The 17463-nt window shown below is 49.2% G+C and overlaps 3 protein-coding genes across 8 annotated transcripts; 1 reads left to right on the top strand and 2 right to left on the bottom strand.

The window, feature by feature from the left end:
- The first annotated feature begins 148 nt into the window (after positions 1-148).
- Positions 149-10664, top strand: JOSD1 (Josephin domain containing 1). Of its 5 annotated transcripts, none has more exons than XM_068191285.1 (5): positions 149-240; positions 632-1422; positions 6591-6719; positions 6830-7024; positions 8234-10664. In XM_068191285.1, exons 2-5 carry the CDS (start codon positions 1238-1240, stop codon positions 8331-8333), a joined length of 609 nt encoding a protein of 202 aa, XP_068047386.1. In that variant the 5' UTR covers positions 149-240; positions 632-1237; the 3' UTR covers positions 8334-10664. The 5 variants fall into 5 exon arrangements, with proteins under 5 accessions (XP_068047386.1, XP_068047385.1, XP_068047387.1 ...); XM_068191284.1 differs by lacking the exon at positions 149-240 and adding an exon at positions 247-375; XM_068191286.1 differs by lacking the exon at positions 149-240 and adding an exon at positions 351-369.
- Positions 10665-10889: 225 nt separating this feature from the next.
- TOMM22 (translocase of outer mitochondrial membrane 22) lies at positions 10890-12813 on the bottom strand. Its single transcript, XM_068191288.1, has 4 exons — positions 12653-12813; positions 12435-12553; positions 12018-12135; positions 10890-11613 (listed from the first exon to the last, which is right to left on the bottom strand). The coding sequence occupies exons 1-4, from the start codon at positions 12761-12763 to the stop codon at positions 11539-11541; spliced, it is 423 nt and encodes a 140-aa protein (XP_068047389.1). The 5' UTR covers positions 12764-12813; the 3' UTR covers positions 10890-11538.
- A 130-nt stretch (positions 12814-12943) lies between these two features.
- Positions 12944-16203, bottom strand: CBY1 (chibby 1, beta catenin antagonist). 2 transcript variants are annotated; one of them, XM_068191291.1, is made up of 5 exons: positions 16035-16203; positions 15335-15444; positions 14536-14641; positions 14336-14451; positions 12944-13499 (listed from the first exon to the last, which is right to left on the bottom strand). In XM_068191291.1, the coding sequence occupies exons 2-5, from the start codon at positions 15410-15412 to the stop codon at positions 13419-13421; spliced, it is 381 nt and encodes a 126-aa protein (XP_068047392.1). In that variant the 5' UTR covers positions 15413-15444; positions 16035-16203; the 3' UTR covers positions 12944-13418. The 2 variants fall into 2 exon arrangements, with proteins under 2 accessions (XP_068047392.1, XP_068047391.1); XM_068191290.1 differs by lacking the exon at positions 16035-16203 and adding an exon at positions 15680-15701.
- Between the last annotated feature and the right edge of the window lie 1260 nt (positions 16204-17463).

Genomic DNA, 17463 nt, shown 5'->3' with positions numbered 1-17463 from the left:
CGGAACGAAGCCGCGGGAGGATTTACGTTTGTTTGTTCAGCGGGCGGTGAGAGCGCTTTCGCTTGGCTGCCGCTTCGTTTTGCCGCTGACGCCAGGGCGGGCGGGGCCGTACGCCGGCGCGTGCGGGGGGCGGGGGGCGCGCGCGCGCGCGCGTGTGTGCGTGCGTGCGCGAGAGCGGCGCGAGCGGGGCCCGGCGCGCGCGTGCGCCGGCGCGGGGCGGCCCGAGGGGCCGAGCGGGCGGTGAGGAGCCGTCGGCGGGACCCGACCGGCCCCGACCGGCCCGGCCCGGCCCGGCCCGGCGGGGCCCCTCCAACCCTCCCGAGGGGAAGGGCGGGCGCCTCGGCCCAGCAGCGAGCCCCGAAGGCCTGGGTGGGGGTTAGACGGGGGCGTCTCCTCAGCGCGGTGGGCTGCGGGCGTCGCTGGGCCTTGGTCGTGGGAAGCGGCTCCCGTCTGGGCGGCTGTTGTCGCTGTTGTTTTGGAGGTGGTGGTTGTGAGCGCGTAGGGTGGGGAGGGGCGGGGTGCAAAGGTGCGAGGCAGGCCGTGGGGCAGGTCCCGCCTGCCCTACCCTCGCTCCCGCGGGCTTTGAGCTGCCTCTGGTTGCTAACGGAGACTTCCCTTTGTCGGAGAGCAGGGTGACCTGTGAGGAATCGCCTTCCCCCAGCCTGGACTTGGGTTTCTCGTGGCCTAGCAAGAAGTGGTTTCCTTTCCCGAGCTGTTGGCATCTTTCTGCCGGGATTCAGTCGTTCCCAAAGGAATGGAGGAATCCAGCTGATAAGTGCTTAACCACCCTGTGCTCCTATAGGCAGTACCAGGCGCTGGCTTCATCTTCTTCCCTTTGGCACTTCGGGGGTGGGCCTCTCTTGTTACCCGGTCTGGGTACTGTTTTTAGTGGCACTGTAGACCAAAGGAGATGGAAGAAAAGGAGCGATGTGATGAATTCCAGCTGATACCTTGACACTAAGGAGAATTGTATATTTTGACATTTTAATTTTTTTTTCTTTGGAGGGGAGTGAAATACTACATTTTATGGCGTATGGGAGGAGGGAGGTTGCAGATCTTCATGTGTTTTTTAAAACCAGCTGTCAGAGGCAATTACTGAATAAACTGAAGCACAAGAGGAGGATTTGTAAGCTGGAAGCAGCACTAGCCCACAAAAGAAAGGGGCAGTGACTGTCTAGGCAGAAACTTCAGCCTCCTTCATTTTTCACCACCTACTTCTCATCCGCCCGTCGAGAAAATGAGTTGTGTGCCATGGAAAGGTGACAAGACCAAATCGGAATCACCAGAGCCATCCCAGCTGCCACCACAGCACATTTACCATGAGAAGCAACGTAGGGAGCTGTGTGCCCTCCATGCCCTCAACAATGTCTTCCAGGACAGCAACGCCTTCACCAGGGAAACCCTGCAGGAGATTTTCCAGAGGTAGGATGCTCTTTGTTCTGGCATTAGCTTCCCCTTGTCCTCTGCTGATTGGAGGAATTTTTGGGTGTTATCTGGGGGGAAATAGAAAGAAAAGGAAGGGTTCTGTGCCATTGCTTTGAACAGAATGTATCTTGTTTTTTTAACCCCGGCATTTTTTTTTTCCCCTCCATGCAGAAATTCTTTCTCATTTTACTTGTTTGTTAACCTGTTCTGGCTGCCAGCTTTGGGTCCAAGGGTTTTATTGTAGATGCTGTCATGTGGCTGGAGTGCTGTCTTCCTCTCTGCTCACCTTAAGGCCTCTTCTACCCGTCTTCCATATTTTTTCCCCTGCCTTGTGTAGATAAATTACCTAGATGTTAATAATGGATTTGGGGATTGCCTTGGGAGAATGAAGGTGGCAGGAATGACTTATTAACTTAGTACTGCAACACTTGTAAGTTTTTTAGAAATAAGGAGTTTTGCCAAATGAGTGATTCTTTATTCAAGAGGTTCAGTGAAGTTCTTCAAATATTATCAGCTTTTTTTTTCCATACAGCAAGACTCTGTACTCTCTCAAACTGGATTTAATTTCAGTAGCTGGATGCCTGTTTCCTGTGGCATTGCTAAATGTTTCCCAGGAGCTTCAGATAATTAATAAAGTGGATTTGAGTTTTACAGGGATGAATATAAATTACCAATGTGGCCTGTGCAATAGCTCATATTTTGCTCGGTGTTTATTTTAACTCCGTTTAAATAAACACTGAGCAAAATAATGTTTATTTATGGTGTTTTGATGCTTTATGAAAATTCTCCTGTGTAAGCCTTTATGAGTTCTGGTGACCCACCACTGATGAACCTAAGTGATGATAAAGGAAATAATGGAAAAGGGCTCTCCTCTGATATTCAACCTGCAGATGTTGTAAACATCGCGTAAGCTATGGTTGAAATCTTGTTACCAGCAGCATCTTGTGTTTGTGACAAGCAGGAGATCTCACATCATGGCAGCAGGTGCTGTGGGATAAGGCAGTCGTGGTACCCTGTGCTGATGAGCAGGGAGCTGTAGGCCTGTTGCCGCTCTCCCGAAAACTGACAAATTTATGAAACTGGTGCTTGACTCATCAAACTCATGCCTGTCTTTGGCAAAAGAATGTGGTGAAGGACAATAACAAGTATCAGATTGAAATGCTATTTATTGTGGCGTTGCAGATAAAACTCCTGCTGGTGGAGTGGAGCTAGTCTGTGGCAGGCTCAAGGCACTCTTTGTCCAGTGTAAACACGCTGTGGTTTTGTTCCAGTGCAGCAATTGTCAGAATCTTAATCACAGCTGGATTGGCCTGAAGAAAACAAAGGCAGTTCATGTGGTAGGAGTGTGATGATCTAATTAGTTGGCTTTGATTGCGTTTGGTGAGACAGAATTAGTGTGTAGCATGAAACCTCTCAGAAAAAGACTAGGTATTAATTTTGTTGGACCTCTTTCCCTAGAAGAGAGAGTTTGTCTTTTATTCCAACATGGAATTGTTCCATCCTAATACTCAGATCAAGATACACAGATTGATTCAGCCCCATGGTAGTATGGAAATACACATGGATATTCCTCTTGGAAATGGATGAGCTATAAGTCATACGTAAGAATTTCCACTGCCTTTCTGTTGGGTGACTCCCTAGGTGTAGCTCTTTGACTTGCCTCTAAGAAGTGTGAATTTAGTTGCCCTTTTTGTGTCACTTGTCTTTTCCTGTGTCTACTCACATTCTATGTGTTGATAAAGGATGGATGAATATTTTTTAATAACCTGCAAAAATGCTGAGGTCTTATTTTTAAACCTGGTGTTGACAAGGTAACAAAATTACAAATAAACTTAAGCTCTCTAGCTTTTACTATATTCCTTGGAGAATGATTGAACCAGATTGCTTAATCATTAGCTTCCCTTTTGCTGCATCCTATTGTGTAAGGCCAGGGTAGTCTGATGATTATCATCTCAAGCATATGCCAAAACTTGGTCTGGGCACCCCTCCGATTGTGTAGTCTTTCCATCTTCTTTCGCTTAAAACAAGAAATACCTTTTTGATGTTTGTCTGGCTTTTGTTGCAGGAAGTATGATTGCATGTTCCAAGTGTTGCATGGAGATACAAACAAAAGCTCTTTGCTTCACTGGAGTCTGCATCTTGAAACCTGATTAGGAAAGACAACTGCATGCAGGAATATTGGAGCCCTTTGCGTTAGGACAACATGTTGGTGAAAGTTTCTGATAGAAAGATCAGGAGGATTATTTACCTGGATTTCTGTCCAGCTTTGTCAGTCTTCCTCAGCTCAGTCTCTAGATAAAAAGTACCGGAACAACAATTTAATTCCTTGCCTAGTCAGAATCCATCAGCTGATGATTGTGGACCCTGCTTAGGTATGTGTGGGTCAAGATGTTGAGGTGGTTCTTGGGGCAAGTTTGCTCACAGGTGCCAGTTTTTTGTTGCTCATGCTGGTCACCTCATTGCATTTCTGGGGCTCTGGAAGTTATGTGAAGGAACAAAGATAAATGTGTTCTTTCAGCTCTTGAATAAACTTGTCTGGAAAATGGTGCCATGAGAGGGTGCTTCTGCAGCCCAAAGGGCTCTCTGAATTGTAAGGTTTTCCTTGCTTGCTGGTGTTAGGAGAGTTGGTAGGTTGAAGCAGTGATCTTGAGGAATTAGGCACAGCCAAGTGATCTTGCTTAATGGAGATGCTGGAAGAGCTGTGACAAGCTGCAGGTTCTATCTCTCTGATTAGTAAAATACACCCCCATGGTGGGTATTAACAGCTTTTCCTCTTACCATGGTATTGTGGACTCCTCTCCCTTCTGTAGTGAACACACTTCCCAGACTGTTCTGCTGCAAACTGCTCCACTGCAGAAAAACTCACAGCTGAAGACAAAGGCTACCTGTCTGTAGCCTCTCCAGCTTTGGTTGCTCTGAAACTCCCTACTCAGTTCACTGCTTTCTTGTCAAATGCCTTATGCTGTCAGGGTGTCACTGATAACTGGGAAATAAACTCTCCACAGCTGGTTAAGTAAGAAAGCTGAGATTGCTTTATTCAGCGTGCTGGATGCCTGGGGATCGCTCCAACTAATGTGTGCACCCAGGAGTTTACTAGTCATACAACTGGACCAGGTTACATGCATGAAACCAGTATATATTCACTGTATTTCTATTACAAATACTTCCCAAATACATGCATGTATGTTAACTGTTTCCATGGATTTATTTGAGTATCAGTAGGGATCTTTTTGAGGGTCTTTGGTGGCCATTTGGGAACATCCAATTCCCCAAATTTTCCATTTATGGTTCTGGATGCTCTAATGAATCTTTTCACCTTGAGACTATCTCAAGTATGTTGTCAGGTCACCATGCACTTCTCTTATCATTCTTTGCCCTGGCACTCAGTCTTTGTTCTCAAAACTAAGACATCTGCTAGTACATCCTAATGGCTGATATAGGTAAATAAGGAAGCACTAACTGATACAAGACTGTTAGTCACAGATGTAGGGAGTTAACACAAAGCCACATTAATCTCTGGCATTTGTACAAGGCACTGTATGGTACAAAACTAAGCATTAATCACAGATATAGGGATCAAACACTATTGTGCTAAAGTTAAAAAGAATTTTCCACATCTTCCGCCACTGCTGCATGGACGCCTTTTTAAAGAAATACAATTTGCTGTGTAAGAAGGGCAGGAATGCAGAAGGGCTGAGGGACTTCCAGTGATGAAATATGCCTGCAGAATATTCAGTGTGGTAAAGGCTGAGCAAAAAACTTGCAGGAGCACTAGAAGTTTTGGGGATGGAGTTGACAGGAGGAGGAGGCAGGTAAAATACAGATGTTTGGATGATATGAAATCTGAACTTTGCACTAGCAGAATTAATGGAGTTCTTATCAATGGAAAGAACAACTCATCACAACAGAACTCATCTGAGGCTTGACTTTCTTTGGATTGGCATTACGTGACTTTGTTGTTCTCTGCTCCCAGTTACCCCGGGCTTGCTTTTCCTGCAGTCATCTTCATAATAGTACATCCTGTTGTTTTCCCTCCTTACAAAATTTCTTAGGCGGAGGGGGGAAACATAAAATCATAAAAGCGGCTAACAGGCTTTTTTGCTGCACATCTCCATGTTATGTCTCACATCCATTATGTGAACTTGTGCAAAGGCTGTTAGATATTTTTGGCATGTAACCTCATAGCAGCCCACAGCTTCCTCTCAAGAGGAGGTGGAGGGGCAGGCATTGATCTCTCCTCTCTGGTGACCAGTAACAGGACCTGAAGGAATGGCATGAGGCACTGTCAGAGGTTTAGTTTGGATATTAGGAAAAGGTTCTTCACCCAGAGGGTAGTTGGGCACTGGAACAAGCTCCTCAGGGAAGTGGTCACAGCACCAAGCCTGACGGAGTTCAAGAGGAGTTTGGACAATGCTGTCAAGCACATGATGTGATCCTTGGCACTGTCCTGTCTGGGACCAGGAGTTGGACTCCATGTGGATCCCTTCCATCTCAGGATATTCTGCAATTATATGAATGTGATGGACCATGGTTCTGCATTTTTAGATGCTGTAGTAATGCACGTCATGTCTAAGCAAACTTACAGGTCAAAGCTGAAGAGATTTGCTCGCATCAGGATTATCTGTTTAGTTACCTACAGCAACAGATAACTTTTTTGTCATCTAGCAACAGCTTTGGAAAGCTCCCAACCCCAAGTGTCTTCACAGCTTTCTGTCTGAATACTTCTTTCATTTACCAGTGGAGGAGGAGGAAGAACAACCTTCCTACAGCCAAGCCTCTTTTTCTCATCCAGTCTTCAAGACTGGTGTTGACTGTTGGACTCCTGAAATTGTAATAACTGCTGTCCTAAATAGCAAACGGGCATTTACTCCAACTGTAAATTGAGGAAAAATCATAATTGAAGCATCCTTCAGAAGTACCAGTTCAAGGGGTCAGCTTTGTGATTTCTTTTGCATCAAAGGCAGGATTTTTGGAGGCTTTGTACATCAAAGTTATTATTAATGCAGTACTTAGTTCTCTCAGCCCATTTGATGAGGGATAAGGGGGGATGCAGTAGTTTGTGTTTAAACACAAAACCCCTGGAAATGGACTTGACGTTAAATAGCAGGTTGTGGAATACAGGTTCAGCAAACATCTTCTAGAGCAGTCTCCTCTTCTGTTTGCAGGCTGTCTCCCAACACCATGGTGACCCCCCACAAGAAGAGCATGCTGGGGAATGGGAACTATGATGTGAACGTCATTATGGCAGCACTTCAGACCAAAGGCTATGAGGCAGTTTGGTGGGATAAACGCAGGTACTGAGAAGTTGTGTAATTCTGGAGGTGGCTACTCTTTGTGAAAATGAGAAAGAGATTGAAGTGAAAGCACCAGAACATAATCTGGTTGATGTTCTGCACTATTTCAGGGATGTTAATGCCATTGCCCTGTCTAATGTGATGGGCTTTATCATGAATCTGCCCTCCAGCCTTTGCTGGGGCCCCTTGAAGCTCCCCCTCAAGCGACAGCACTGGATCTGTGTCCGGGAGGTGGGAGGCACCTACTACAACCTCGACTCCAAGCTCAAGGTGCCCGAGTGGATTGGAGGTGAAAGTGAGCTCAGGTAGGATTTCCTCTAATCCTTCCCTGTTGGAGGTAAGAAGTCTATACTTAAAACAGTTGGTGATTGAAACATGTATGGCTGATCTTCAATAGTAAAAATTGGAGAGTAATAAGATTCTTCTGCCTCCATTTGGATTTATGCCCCATTTGTGCAAAGCTAGGGAAATGCTTTTGGCAGTGGCATCTCTATCAGCTCAGGAGAGCTTGACTTGGCCTCTTACGTGTCTGGCTCTGTCTGTGGCGAAGGTAAAGGCCATCTCTGGTATTACTGGTTGCCACCTGCAACACAACGTGCTGTGCCCTGCTCCCTCCTCGAACATGACAGTATCAGCATTCTTTGCCTCTTTAGTAACAATCTCTATGTCTCCAACAAAAAGCTTTCCAGACTAAAAGTGCAGCCTTATCCCTGACAGCAGTAAGAACTGTTTGTTAGGAATCACTTTTCCTATGTAAGCATACGCTGCCCTTCTGGCTTGGCTCCCCTTCCCTCCTCAATCTTAACACAAGAAGGTCGTTGTAAATACTTTGTAAAGTTTCACCTGCTCTTGATTGCTGTTTAGCTTCCATTCCATCGTGCCATAAATCCTGCTAGCAGCTTTGCTTCTTTGATTAGTCTTGTTCTGAGATAGGGATTGCATGTGTGCAGTGTCTGCAGAGCCAGCCATGGCATTGAAGTTTAGGTAAATTTCTGGGGTAAGTAACTCTCTTGTGAAACTACTGTGCAGAGGTTCTGGTGGATTTTATCCTAGGAGTGTCATTCTCCAGCAATAAATAAAGGCTTTCTCTACTGGGAGTTTTGGAAATCTGGACCAAAAGATATTTGAGAAAATGTTGATTTTTCATATTTATTGGAACTAATCCAAGTTTAGTATTAGAAAAAGCTTACATGCAGAAAAGGGCTAAAAAAACATGTCAAATGACCAACTGGTACACTGCTGCTAAGGACATCTATATGATGGGGTGTTCCTTTTTTACAATAAAAAAAAAATTCCCCAGATTTTTTGGAATTATTTAAAGTTAAGGTGGGATTCTTGATCTTGGAAATATTAAGAAACTAAATTTGGGTTTAATTCTGTTTTTCTTGCCTTGGAAAGAAAGAAAGTGGTATCAGTATAGAGTCATCTCTCCTGAGGTTAAGGTAATTTTTAATTGTTGTTGTAGATGAAGTTCTATATTCAGCAGCACTTGTTTCTATTTCTCTTTATGATAGGAAATTTCTGAAACACCAGCTGAGAGGAAAGAACTGTGAACTCCTATTGGTGGTGCCAGAGGAAGTGGAAGCACATCAGACCTGGAGAGCTGACGTGTGACCTAGGCCAACTCTGTCCTCCCACTACAGTTCTTCCCCTTTACCAAACTCCTGATGTCCTAAAACCTGGATAATGGGTGCCCCGACTCTTTTCGTCTGGAATTTCCTTTGTTAGGCTCTTCTCTTCCTTCCTCGGTGCAATAGGACAATGGCGCAGGACATTGGGAGTGGTGGGTGGGGAAGAACTGAGGGCAGAGCAGAGGAAACTGGAAGCCAATCACTCTAATTGCAAGGTGGATGAGCTGCAGTGCCCTTTGGCCAGCTGGAAGGCATCACACTCTTGAAAAACTGGGCTGGGGAGCAAGAGTGCCTGGAAACCCCGGGCCTCCATTTCCCCATGTGGTTCAAGGCTGTGTGTGGTGGGACGCTGCTCCCTCCAGGGCTTGTCAGGAAGGAGCAGGGACTGAGCACGCTGGCGCCTCTTTACAGTTCTCTCCCTCCAAAACAAGTTGTTGTGAAGACATTTGCAATTCCTAAGGGTCTCTCAGGACACTCAAAACACTAGGAATGGTACGGTGCTCAGCACGACCCTCTGCTTCTTAGGGCTGGTTTGTGCCAGGAATTAGGAAACAATAATAAAACCAGAGTCATCCAAGAAATTCTTTGGGTAGCTAGAGGATTCTTCCCCAGGGTCTCCAAGGATTTATGTATGTGGTGAGTGGTTGTTTGGCAGCGTGTGTCTGGCTAAGGTGACATGGAAACAGCAAGCACAGGATGACTGAGGAGTATCAAGTTTCTGGACTGGAGAGAGGCCACAGTCTGCTTGGGTTTCTTCATGCTATGTTGGGGCTTTTTAAACTATTTTTTTAACAGTTATTTTGGTTTTCTGCATGGTCACCCAGTAGTTTAGGGGCTCCTTGGAGAGAGGAATAAAGCTGAAGAGGTTTTCAAAGAAATTAATTCCCTTTTATTTTCCTCTCTCCAGAAGTCCGTCCTACAATCACGGATGTAATGTGAAATGAAAGAGGTCAAGTTGTAAAATAAAAATGGGCTGAGGAAGGGAAGCCTTTATAGCGGTCAGTTTTGCCCTTTTATTGCTACTATCTGCTGGTGTGGGAGCTGCAGAGGGTCCACCAGAACTTTGAGGCATTGGAGACACCCCAGCTTGGTAGTTGAACCAACCTCTCCTTTAGCATTGGCCAACAAACATTCCATTAATGGGTGAATTGCTTTTTTCTGCCTTCCATGGGGAAGAGAGACTAGACACGGAGACACCAAGGAATCTCCACCGGCTGTTTCCCAGTCACCCAGGAGAGCTGTAGCTCAGCCATGCCTTCCATGGCAGGAGGAGGAAATGCTGAATCTGGAACTGACTTCATTGTGTTTAGCACTTCCTGGCTGAGCTGCTGTTTGCTTCCATCTTTACATGTCTTGGTTGAACAGCAACCTCTGGGACCTGATGGAGCTCAAAGGGTCCTGTTCCATCATGCAGGAAACTCTCATTACTGATGTTTGAGCTGGTGAAAGGAGGGATTGTAATGACCTTTTCTCAGTTACTTTTCTCTCTTCAGAGCTCTGCAAACACATGAGCAGGTGCTCGAACCTCAGAGACCACCAAAGTGGCACCATCCCGACAAAGAACAAGAGGCCACATGACGACAGGATGATGGCGTTTGCTGACCCCTGGACATCTGGCAAGCACTTTTGCAGTCCTTTGAGCACAGCCTCCCACAGTCAAGGGCAAATGGCTCTTATGTTTTAAAAAGTCCTATTTCGTAACACATTCCAATGACCGATACCAGCTGGCAGAGTTTTTAAACACTTTCCAGGCAGGATGTTCAGCCTGCAGGCATTCTGCTCCTGACTTGAAGCCATTTCTTCAAGAGGTGAAAATATAAATCTCAACAGCAACATTTTCTATGCTGATTGAAGTTGCACTTTGGAGAAAAACCCTGTTTGCATGGAAACTGCAAGCCAATGGATCAGTGCACAATATGCAAAGATGTTTTAAAATACTTTGGGGCTGCATTCCTCTCCTTGTATGTCAGCTGCTTTCCCAGGGGAGAAACAGTGTGATCCAGCTGCTCAGGTAAAGGGAAAGTGTATGATCACATCCCTGTGGGAGGTGAGGCTGCTGAGCCCGGGGGTGGGTGAGCTGGTCCAGTCCCACTGCTCGGGAGCGGGGAAGCCCCTCTTTGTTTTCTTGCTTGTTTGGTTTTGTTAGAGCCTCGTCTTGGGTTTGTTTACAGAGATGTATTTTGTTTAACCAAATATTAAAAATGGAAAAAAAAAGTTTCCATATAAATGTCCTATCACTTCTGTATGTTCAAATGAATTGTTCTGTAACAAAGTATGTAAAGGATAAATAAATTTTTTTTCTTTGGTTATAAAACCACCACGTTTCTGTGCATTAGGAACCTTGAACGGTGGACACTGGTGCTGAGGTAGGATCACCTCCTGGAGAATTCCCTTAAGCCATACAAGGCTTCCCCACCCCTCTGAAGGTGACAAGGCCATGTCGACCCCTTCCACACTGCCAGGCTGTGCATGAAATGGAGAGATCCCTACCCAGAAATCCCCCAGCAGCTCTGAAAGAACTGAGCCTCCCTCAAGGACATCTATTAAAACCACACTGCTCAGGTTGGATTTATTTAATATTCCATACAAAAAAATACGCAGCTGATGTCTGTTCTATTTTATGAGGCAGAGAATCTGCATGGATGTGATCGTCTCAAACCTGGCCTGCTGCTCCCTCGGTTCTCACACACACACAGCTGCAAAGTGTTTCTGCAGATGCATCTTCACAAAGAGTATTTTCCATGGGGTATTGATTGCCACCGGCACCCCTCCTTCCTCTGCTGGGATAGTCACACTTCCTGCCACCACAGTCCTTCAGCTCAAAATCAGGCAGGAAAGCATTTGTTGTGTCTGCCTGCTGCTTTTCAAAGCCTGACCTGTGCCCCAGGATGTTTTGTGGGGGCAAGAAGCTGGCAGAGGAGCTCCCCTGGTCCAAGTCTGTAACTGGTTATGGCATAGTGATTGAATAAAAGGGAATACTCATGATTTCTAAAGGAGAGGGGGATGCAGACAGGAGCCATCATCAGGTCCATAGGGGGGCTTCCCTCCCTCGTTATGAACAGGTCAATGTCCCAAAGGAGAACCACAAATAAAAAGGAAAAATGCCCTGGCCCAACAAATCAACAGTTCAATATATCATAATTGCAAGGTCTTCCCACTTGATATGAATCCAACTCAGCTTCTGCAAATTAGATTTTTCCAGACAACGGAGGCAGGGCCCCTGGCATTCCCCCTGAGAGCCCTGTGTTGGGTCCGAGGAGGATCTGGAAAGAAAACGATTGAGGGGTTTCAAGGACACAAGATGTCTTGCTGTGCTGTGCCCAGTCCCACAGGTGTTGGTGGCACTTTGCAGCACCAGTCCCGTGCCTGCCGCAACAGCCAAGGTCAGAACCCGACCATAGCCCCTATTTCAGCCCGTCACAGCATATTTTGGCTGGTAAAAGCCAGGTTATGCTTGCCAGGCATTGCCACCAGCCTGACACTGGCAATCAGCAGGATTGTCCAATTAGGACATCCAGCCAGAGGATCTGGTGGAGTGAGGCCACAGCGTACAAGAGAGTGCACCCTTCTGCCCAGGCTCCCCCAGCCGCTGCTCCCAGCGGGAGGTGCAGGCACTCCCAGCCAACTCTGCAGGGCCGGGAGAGACGGCTGGGCCTTCCTGCCTCACCTGTCGCTGCTGCAGCTGCTGCTGTTGCTCCATCTGCAGTTTTTCCGTTTCAAAGACAACAGGAAGAACCAGAATCATGAAGGAGGTGGTCCCAATCCACAGAGCTGCCCTAGAGAATCTATCAAGGATAAAGAACTCTAGGAATCAGTACTTTTTGGCACAACCCCGCGTTTCCCTTCCGTGCCTCAACCATAAGCCTGCCTCCAAATTCAACCCCGAGTTCCGGGGCGTCCCCTTATCCCCGCCCTTCCCAAGCAGCCCATAAACAAAAACCGTGGCTGTGCCACTCCCCGAGGGCCCCGGACTGCGCTACCAGCGGCCGAAGCCACCGCGAAAGCCGGCGAAGCCGTCCCGCGCCCCTGCTCTGCCCGCCGGGCCCGCTGCGAGGGGCTCCGGCCCGGCCCGCCGCCCCCTCACCTGTACATCTTCTGCGCTACCGTCAGCGACAGGTCGAACGTAGCCCCGGCCGCCGATCGGACGCTCTCGGGGAACATCTCCGTGAGTCCCCACAGCCGCTCCGCCAGCGTCTCGTCCAGCTGCGGACGGCACCACCATGTCAGGCCCCGCCGCACGGCCCTGCGCGCCCCACGGGGTCACCGCGCCCGCCTGGCCTTCCCCGCCGCCTGCCCCCATACCTCCTCGTCGTCCTCCTCCTCCTCTTCGAGCTCGTCCTCCAGCTCCTCGGCCTTGCCCGCAGCGCCCTTGGGCAGCAGCTCCTCCGGGGACAGGGACGCCGCGGCCGCCATCGCCACCAGACAGGACGGAAGGAGCGGCGGCCAGAGCGCCGCCGGAAGCGCGGCGGCCCTCCCGCCACCAGCCCGGGCGAGGCAGCGGCCCCTGGCGGCCAGGAGGAGCACCGGCCGCCCCCGCTCCGGCCCCCACAGCACAGCGCGACGCGTTACAAACACCCTCAGAACCGGGTTTTAATTGCAAGGTTTTATATAAAATATGCAAAACTCTCGACAACGAGCAACTGCAGCATCCTGCTCGCCCAAGGCAGACGGTGAGGCTTGTACAAGCACCCGCGGGCTCCCCAGGGGGAACGGGCAGAGGTCTCCCCGCTTCGGTAAGCGGAAAAGGCGAGCAGGAGCCCTCATGGAGACGGAGCTTCCCCACCGCCTGCTGTCCGGCTGCCTTAGAGAAGAGGGTACCTATGCTGGGCTGCGGTGAGGAAACGTAGCAAGGTAAAGTGCTCTGAGGAAAATGGTGTTAATTAATAGCGCTGTGGTGCCAAACCAGCCGTTAGCAGTACCCAAGGCACCACACAACGCTGGAGGCATCTCGGCACTCGTGGTCCCGTGAAACAGAGTACCTCCACACAGTACCAACATGGCTGGGAGGCCCAAGCCAGCCCCAGCATCCCGTGGGCCAAGACCCAGAACCAGCCTGGCCATCTCTTGTTCACTTCTTCCTCCGGCTGTGCTGCTTCAGCTCCTCCAGCTCCTTCTCCATGAGGTGGGACTCGGCAGTGGTCTCAGAGAGCTGGAACGCACAGCAAACAACAACAGGAGGGAGTTAAAAGCTCGTGAGGCTTTTCCAACTTCACAGCACAACCGAGATTTACAGCCACAAGGCAGGTCCTGCGGGAGGTAATTTGTTCCTGTTGACCAAGGGGGAAGTGGCCATGTCGTGTTTCACTGAGATCACCTGGAAAACCTGGAGAGCAGCTAGCGCTTCTGCTAAGTGTTCCAGCCACAAAAACCATTTTCCAGTTTTAAAACATGTGAAGAGTAGGGAAAGAAAATATTTGTTTAGAGTGACATAAAGGCTAAATCACTTATTAACTGAGAATAGATGTGTGTTCTATTTCACTGAATGTCTCTCCAGATTTTAAGCGTGAAAGCTGTGATTTCTGGGTAAGGTTGAATTTCGGTTTATTTACTGGAAATTCTTTCATCCACAGTTTTATACATAGGATAGATGTCCCACCCCTCATGACAGCAGATGGAAGCTTTAATCTTCTGTGACCAGAAACAGTGGCTGTAACTCAGTTTCTTAGCTGGGGCAGAGGACAGAGTGGCAAGAAAAATGCCATATTCTGTGCAGAAAGGGAAACAGGTGACATGGCACTTGCAGGGGCTTCTCTCTCCTCAGTCACAGTGTTCACAACAAGCTCTGACGTGGGGGGAACCTTCCCCTCTTTTCACACAGAGGATCAGGCTTTACTCCCACAGTCACTTTGCCATTACACCTGTGTTGCACAACAGGGTAAAGCACAAAGTGGGGTGCCCTGAGAACAGCCTTTTTCAGGGGACCCAGAACCCGTTGCTTGGGCATCCCCACTGCTACAGGCAGGCAGGGGTTGGGCAAAGGCTCACCATGTCCAGCAGAATGTCCACTTTGAGCCGAAGTAGGTTGTTTTCTTCCTCTAGCTGCTGGTTTCGTTTGCGCAAGCGCTGCAGTTCCCTGCGATCCCCCACGAAGCCTCCTGATTCTTGGAGGAAAGAAGGAGGTAGAAATACAGATTGTCAGCCAACCGTGGCTACTTCAGACCAGAGCAAGCTGAGCTGTACTGTACCTGAAACCCAGTGGCCATTTTCGAACTTCAGGCTCTGGCCAGCAAGGTTCATTGTGGGGGTGCCGTATTCCAGGCCCAGCTCAACCTCACGGGTGGATCTATCCAGCTGCAGGGAGAAGATCACACTCAAGAGTTTCACAGAATTCCAGAGCCACCCCCTGCTCTCCCATTTCTTAGTGACTGGCATTCTAGTGGAAGACACTGGTCCAAGTGGCCCTGGAGCCTGGAACCCTACTTTGGTCATGTACTGCTGCAGTAGAGGACTGGTTCCTCTCACTGCCATCCCTGCACTTTCTCCCACCTACACACTCATCTCCGTGCACTCGGAGACCACTGGTGAGAAGTTTTCAGTGACACAGTTCTGGACTGCAGGTGGGGTGATGATGATTCTTCCCTGAGCTATTCCATTTCTAGCTTCCTGTACAGTCACAGTAATCAGGAATGGCACTGCACTGCAGGAAGAAAGCAGCACAGTTGGAATACTAGAATATACTGAGTTGGAAAGAACCCACAAGGATCATTGAATCCAACTCCTGGCCCTGCACAGAACCGTCCCCAAGAGCGGCACCGTGTGTCTGAGAGTATTGTTCAAACACTTCCTGAACTGTCAGGCTTGGTGCTGTGACCACTGCCTTGGGAAGTCTGTTCCAGAGCCCAATCACCCTCTGGGTGAAGAACTTTTTCCTGCCCCAGCAGCAGCTGGGACCCCTTGTAAGGATTATGGCACTCACAGCAGGAGCCACCCACCCCTGCCACCAAGGCAGCGCTCCAGCAGCAAACTGCAGGTGCTGGGACTCACCAGGTGCAGGTTGGACAGCGAGGCCCATTTCCTGGGGGGGGTCTTCTTCGGGCTGAAGGAGTTCCCAAAGAGAGGCATCGCAAGCTGCTGGCCAGGCCTACGGCGGGCTGCTGAAGGAGCAAGAGAGACACAACGGGTCTGAGGCTGTGGGCCGAGAGCAGTGATGTTCTCCCCAGGCAGGCTGTCCCGAGGCAGAGCCCCTCATTCTCTCCAGTGACGTTCTCCCCAGGCAGAGCGGCCCAGCTCTCAGGCCAAGATAGAGATTTTGGGCGAGGGGCGGTCCTGGCCGCCTCCCCGCCACTGCCACCAGGCAGCACCAACCCTCCGGGGGCACGTCCCTCGCACCTCCGCCGCCACGCGACCGAGCCGGGCGGGGGGCAGAGGACGGACGGCGCGAGGTGTGCCGCCCTGCCCGCGGCCGGCACCTCGGCGGGGGCACGGCCCGTACCGCCCTACGGGCACGCCGAGGAGCTGGAAGGGGAGCCCCGCGGGGCGCTGTTCCCTGCACGGGCCACCACCGGGATGCTCCTTTGTTCTGTTTTCCCTCCCGGCATCTCACTGGCAAGAGCGGAGCCGATGAAGAATGCCCCCAGCCCCCATGCCCCCCGCGCCGCAGTGGTAGGGTCGGCCCCGCGGTGCGGGGGCGGTTGGGCCGGGCTGTTCCATCGAGCTTCGTCTTAATTCCGGGGGGGGCCCGCACCTCTCCGTCGGGCCGCGCCCGCTCCCGGCGCTCGCCGTCCGCCGCCGGTGGGATCCGCCGCGTGTCCCGGGAGCGGTTTGCGGCCGCCGCGTTGCCGTGGCGATGGGATCCGCGGCTCCGCTCCGCCTCCCGTGGTGGAGGTAGACGGGGGCGGAGTGCCGGGCAATAGGCTTGGGGGTCGGGCTCTGCTAACGGGCTGCGTCAAACTAGTGACGGGCTGACCGCGCTTTCCTTAACACCTTCCCTAAAATGCTCGAATCGCCTGGAAGAGCTGTTAACAATGTTTTTGGTGGGGATTGTTTGTTTATTTTTTCAGAAAAATAACTAAACGCCATTAGGCAAAGAACCCTTCCTTGCTTGGGAACATTGGAGAAGAAGTGGAGGAGGTCTGGCCCTGCACGAGTTCAGGGGATGATGGAGAGAGCAGAATCGTACAGAATCACAAAATCATTTCGGTTGGATCTCTGAGATCATCAAGTCCTGGCCAAACACTACCATGTGAACGTGACCGTGACACTAAGTGCCACGTCCAGTCTTTCTCAAACACCTCCAGGGACAGTGACTCCACAGCAGCAGCTCCTCACATGCCTTCCTTTGAAGCAGTCCCAGCATCCTGATTTTCTGTGCACACTGCAAAGTCCTCCCTTTCAGCAAATGATGGAATAAATTTAGATTCCTTGTGTTACTTGCTGGCTTGTATTCCATGGAGGTGGCAGTGGCAGTTGGTTTGGATATTTTGAATGAATGACATGGGTATGTAACACATATCACCAGCACTTGTTATGTTACAGAGGCAAAATGCCACTCCTAAAGTATAAATTAATTCTACAATATGTTAGAATAGCAATCTGAAGTTACTTGCTTCATTGTTAAAAAAGCTTATGTTGAGGACTTCCTGGGGCTTTCCTGAAAAATTTTGGATTAATGAGGTACTAAGATGCTGACTTCAGTTAAAAAGGAACAATAAAGACAAGGAGAAAAAAAAAAAACAATGGGGCAGGCAGATAAAAGGAGAAGAAAAGAAGAGAATCACCAACATTTTGATTTGGTTTGTACATGTATTTGTACTCCAGGGAAAAAAATAATTATCTAACAGACTTTCATTCCCAGAGTGCTTAATTGGCACCCTGCCTTAAGTGAACCAGAAAATTGCTCACTTGGAATGGGAATTGGAAAAATAGCACAGTTAAATCCAGTGACTTGAGACAAGAAAAATCTCTGGTGCTGCTGTATCTTTTGGTAGTCCAGTTAACCAATATGTGGTTCTTGCAGAAAACAAGCTATCAAATAGTTGCTTTCAGACCCAGTATACCAGAGCCTGTGCACTGGAAAGCAGTGATTTTTGCAATAAGAGAAGTGATTATAATGGGGTGGTGGGGAGGGGGAAGTCAACACCCTTAAAAGTAGAATAAAAACTTGCTGTTCAGAG

Source organism: Anomalospiza imberbis, chromosome 5 (assembly GCF_031753505.1).
Source record: "Anomalospiza imberbis isolate Cuckoo-Finch-1a 21T00152 chromosome 5, ASM3175350v1, whole genome shotgun sequence".
Classification (NCBI taxonomy): Eukaryota; Metazoa; Chordata; class Aves; order Passeriformes; family Viduidae; genus Anomalospiza; species Anomalospiza imberbis.
The sequence above is the reverse complement of the archived record's forward strand: the minus strand, read 5'-3'. Positions and strand labels throughout refer to the sequence as shown.

What these genes read in the sequence shown, in the direction of transcription:
- JOSD1 (XM_068191285.1), top strand. Translation starts at nt 1,238, where the DNA reads ATGAGTTGTGTGCCATGGAAAGGTGACAAGACCAAATCGGAATCACCA. An exon ending in CTGCAGGAGATTTTCCAGAG is followed by an intron (nt 1,423 to 6,590) that starts GTAGGATGCTCT and finishes TTCTGTTTGCAG; the next exon opens with GCTGTCTCCCAACACCATGG. An exon ending in GTTTGGTGGGATAAACGCAG is followed by an intron (nt 6,720 to 6,829) that starts GTACTGAGAAGT and finishes GCACTATTTCAG; the next exon opens with GGATGTTAATGCCATTGCCC.
- TOMM22 (XM_068191288.1), bottom strand. Translation starts at nt 12,763, where the DNA reads ATGGCGGCCGCGGCGTCCCTGTCCCCGGAGGAGCTGCTGCCCAAGGGC. An exon ending in AGGAGGAGGACGACGAGGAG is followed by an intron (nt 12,554 to 12,652) that starts GTATGGGGGCAG and finishes TGCCGTCCGCAG; the next exon opens with CTGGACGAGACGCTGGCGGA. An exon ending in GTAGCGCAGAAGATGTACAG is followed by an intron (nt 12,136 to 12,434) that starts GTGAGGGGGCGG and finishes TATCCTTGATAG; the next exon opens with ATTCTCTAGGGCAGCTCTGT.
- CBY1 (XM_068191291.1), bottom strand. Translation starts at nt 15,412, where the DNA reads ATGCCTCTCTTTGGGAACTCCTTCAGCCCGAAGAAGACCCCCCCCAGG. An exon ending in AAATGGCCACTGGGTTTCAG is followed by an intron (nt 14,452 to 14,535) that starts GTACAGTACAGC and finishes CTTTCCTCCAAG; the next exon opens with AATCAGGAGGCTTCGTGGGG. An exon ending in TGGACATTCTGCTGGACATG is followed by an intron (nt 13,500 to 14,335) that starts GTGAGCCTTTGC and finishes TGTGCGTTCCAG; the next exon opens with CTCTCTGAGACCACTGCCGA.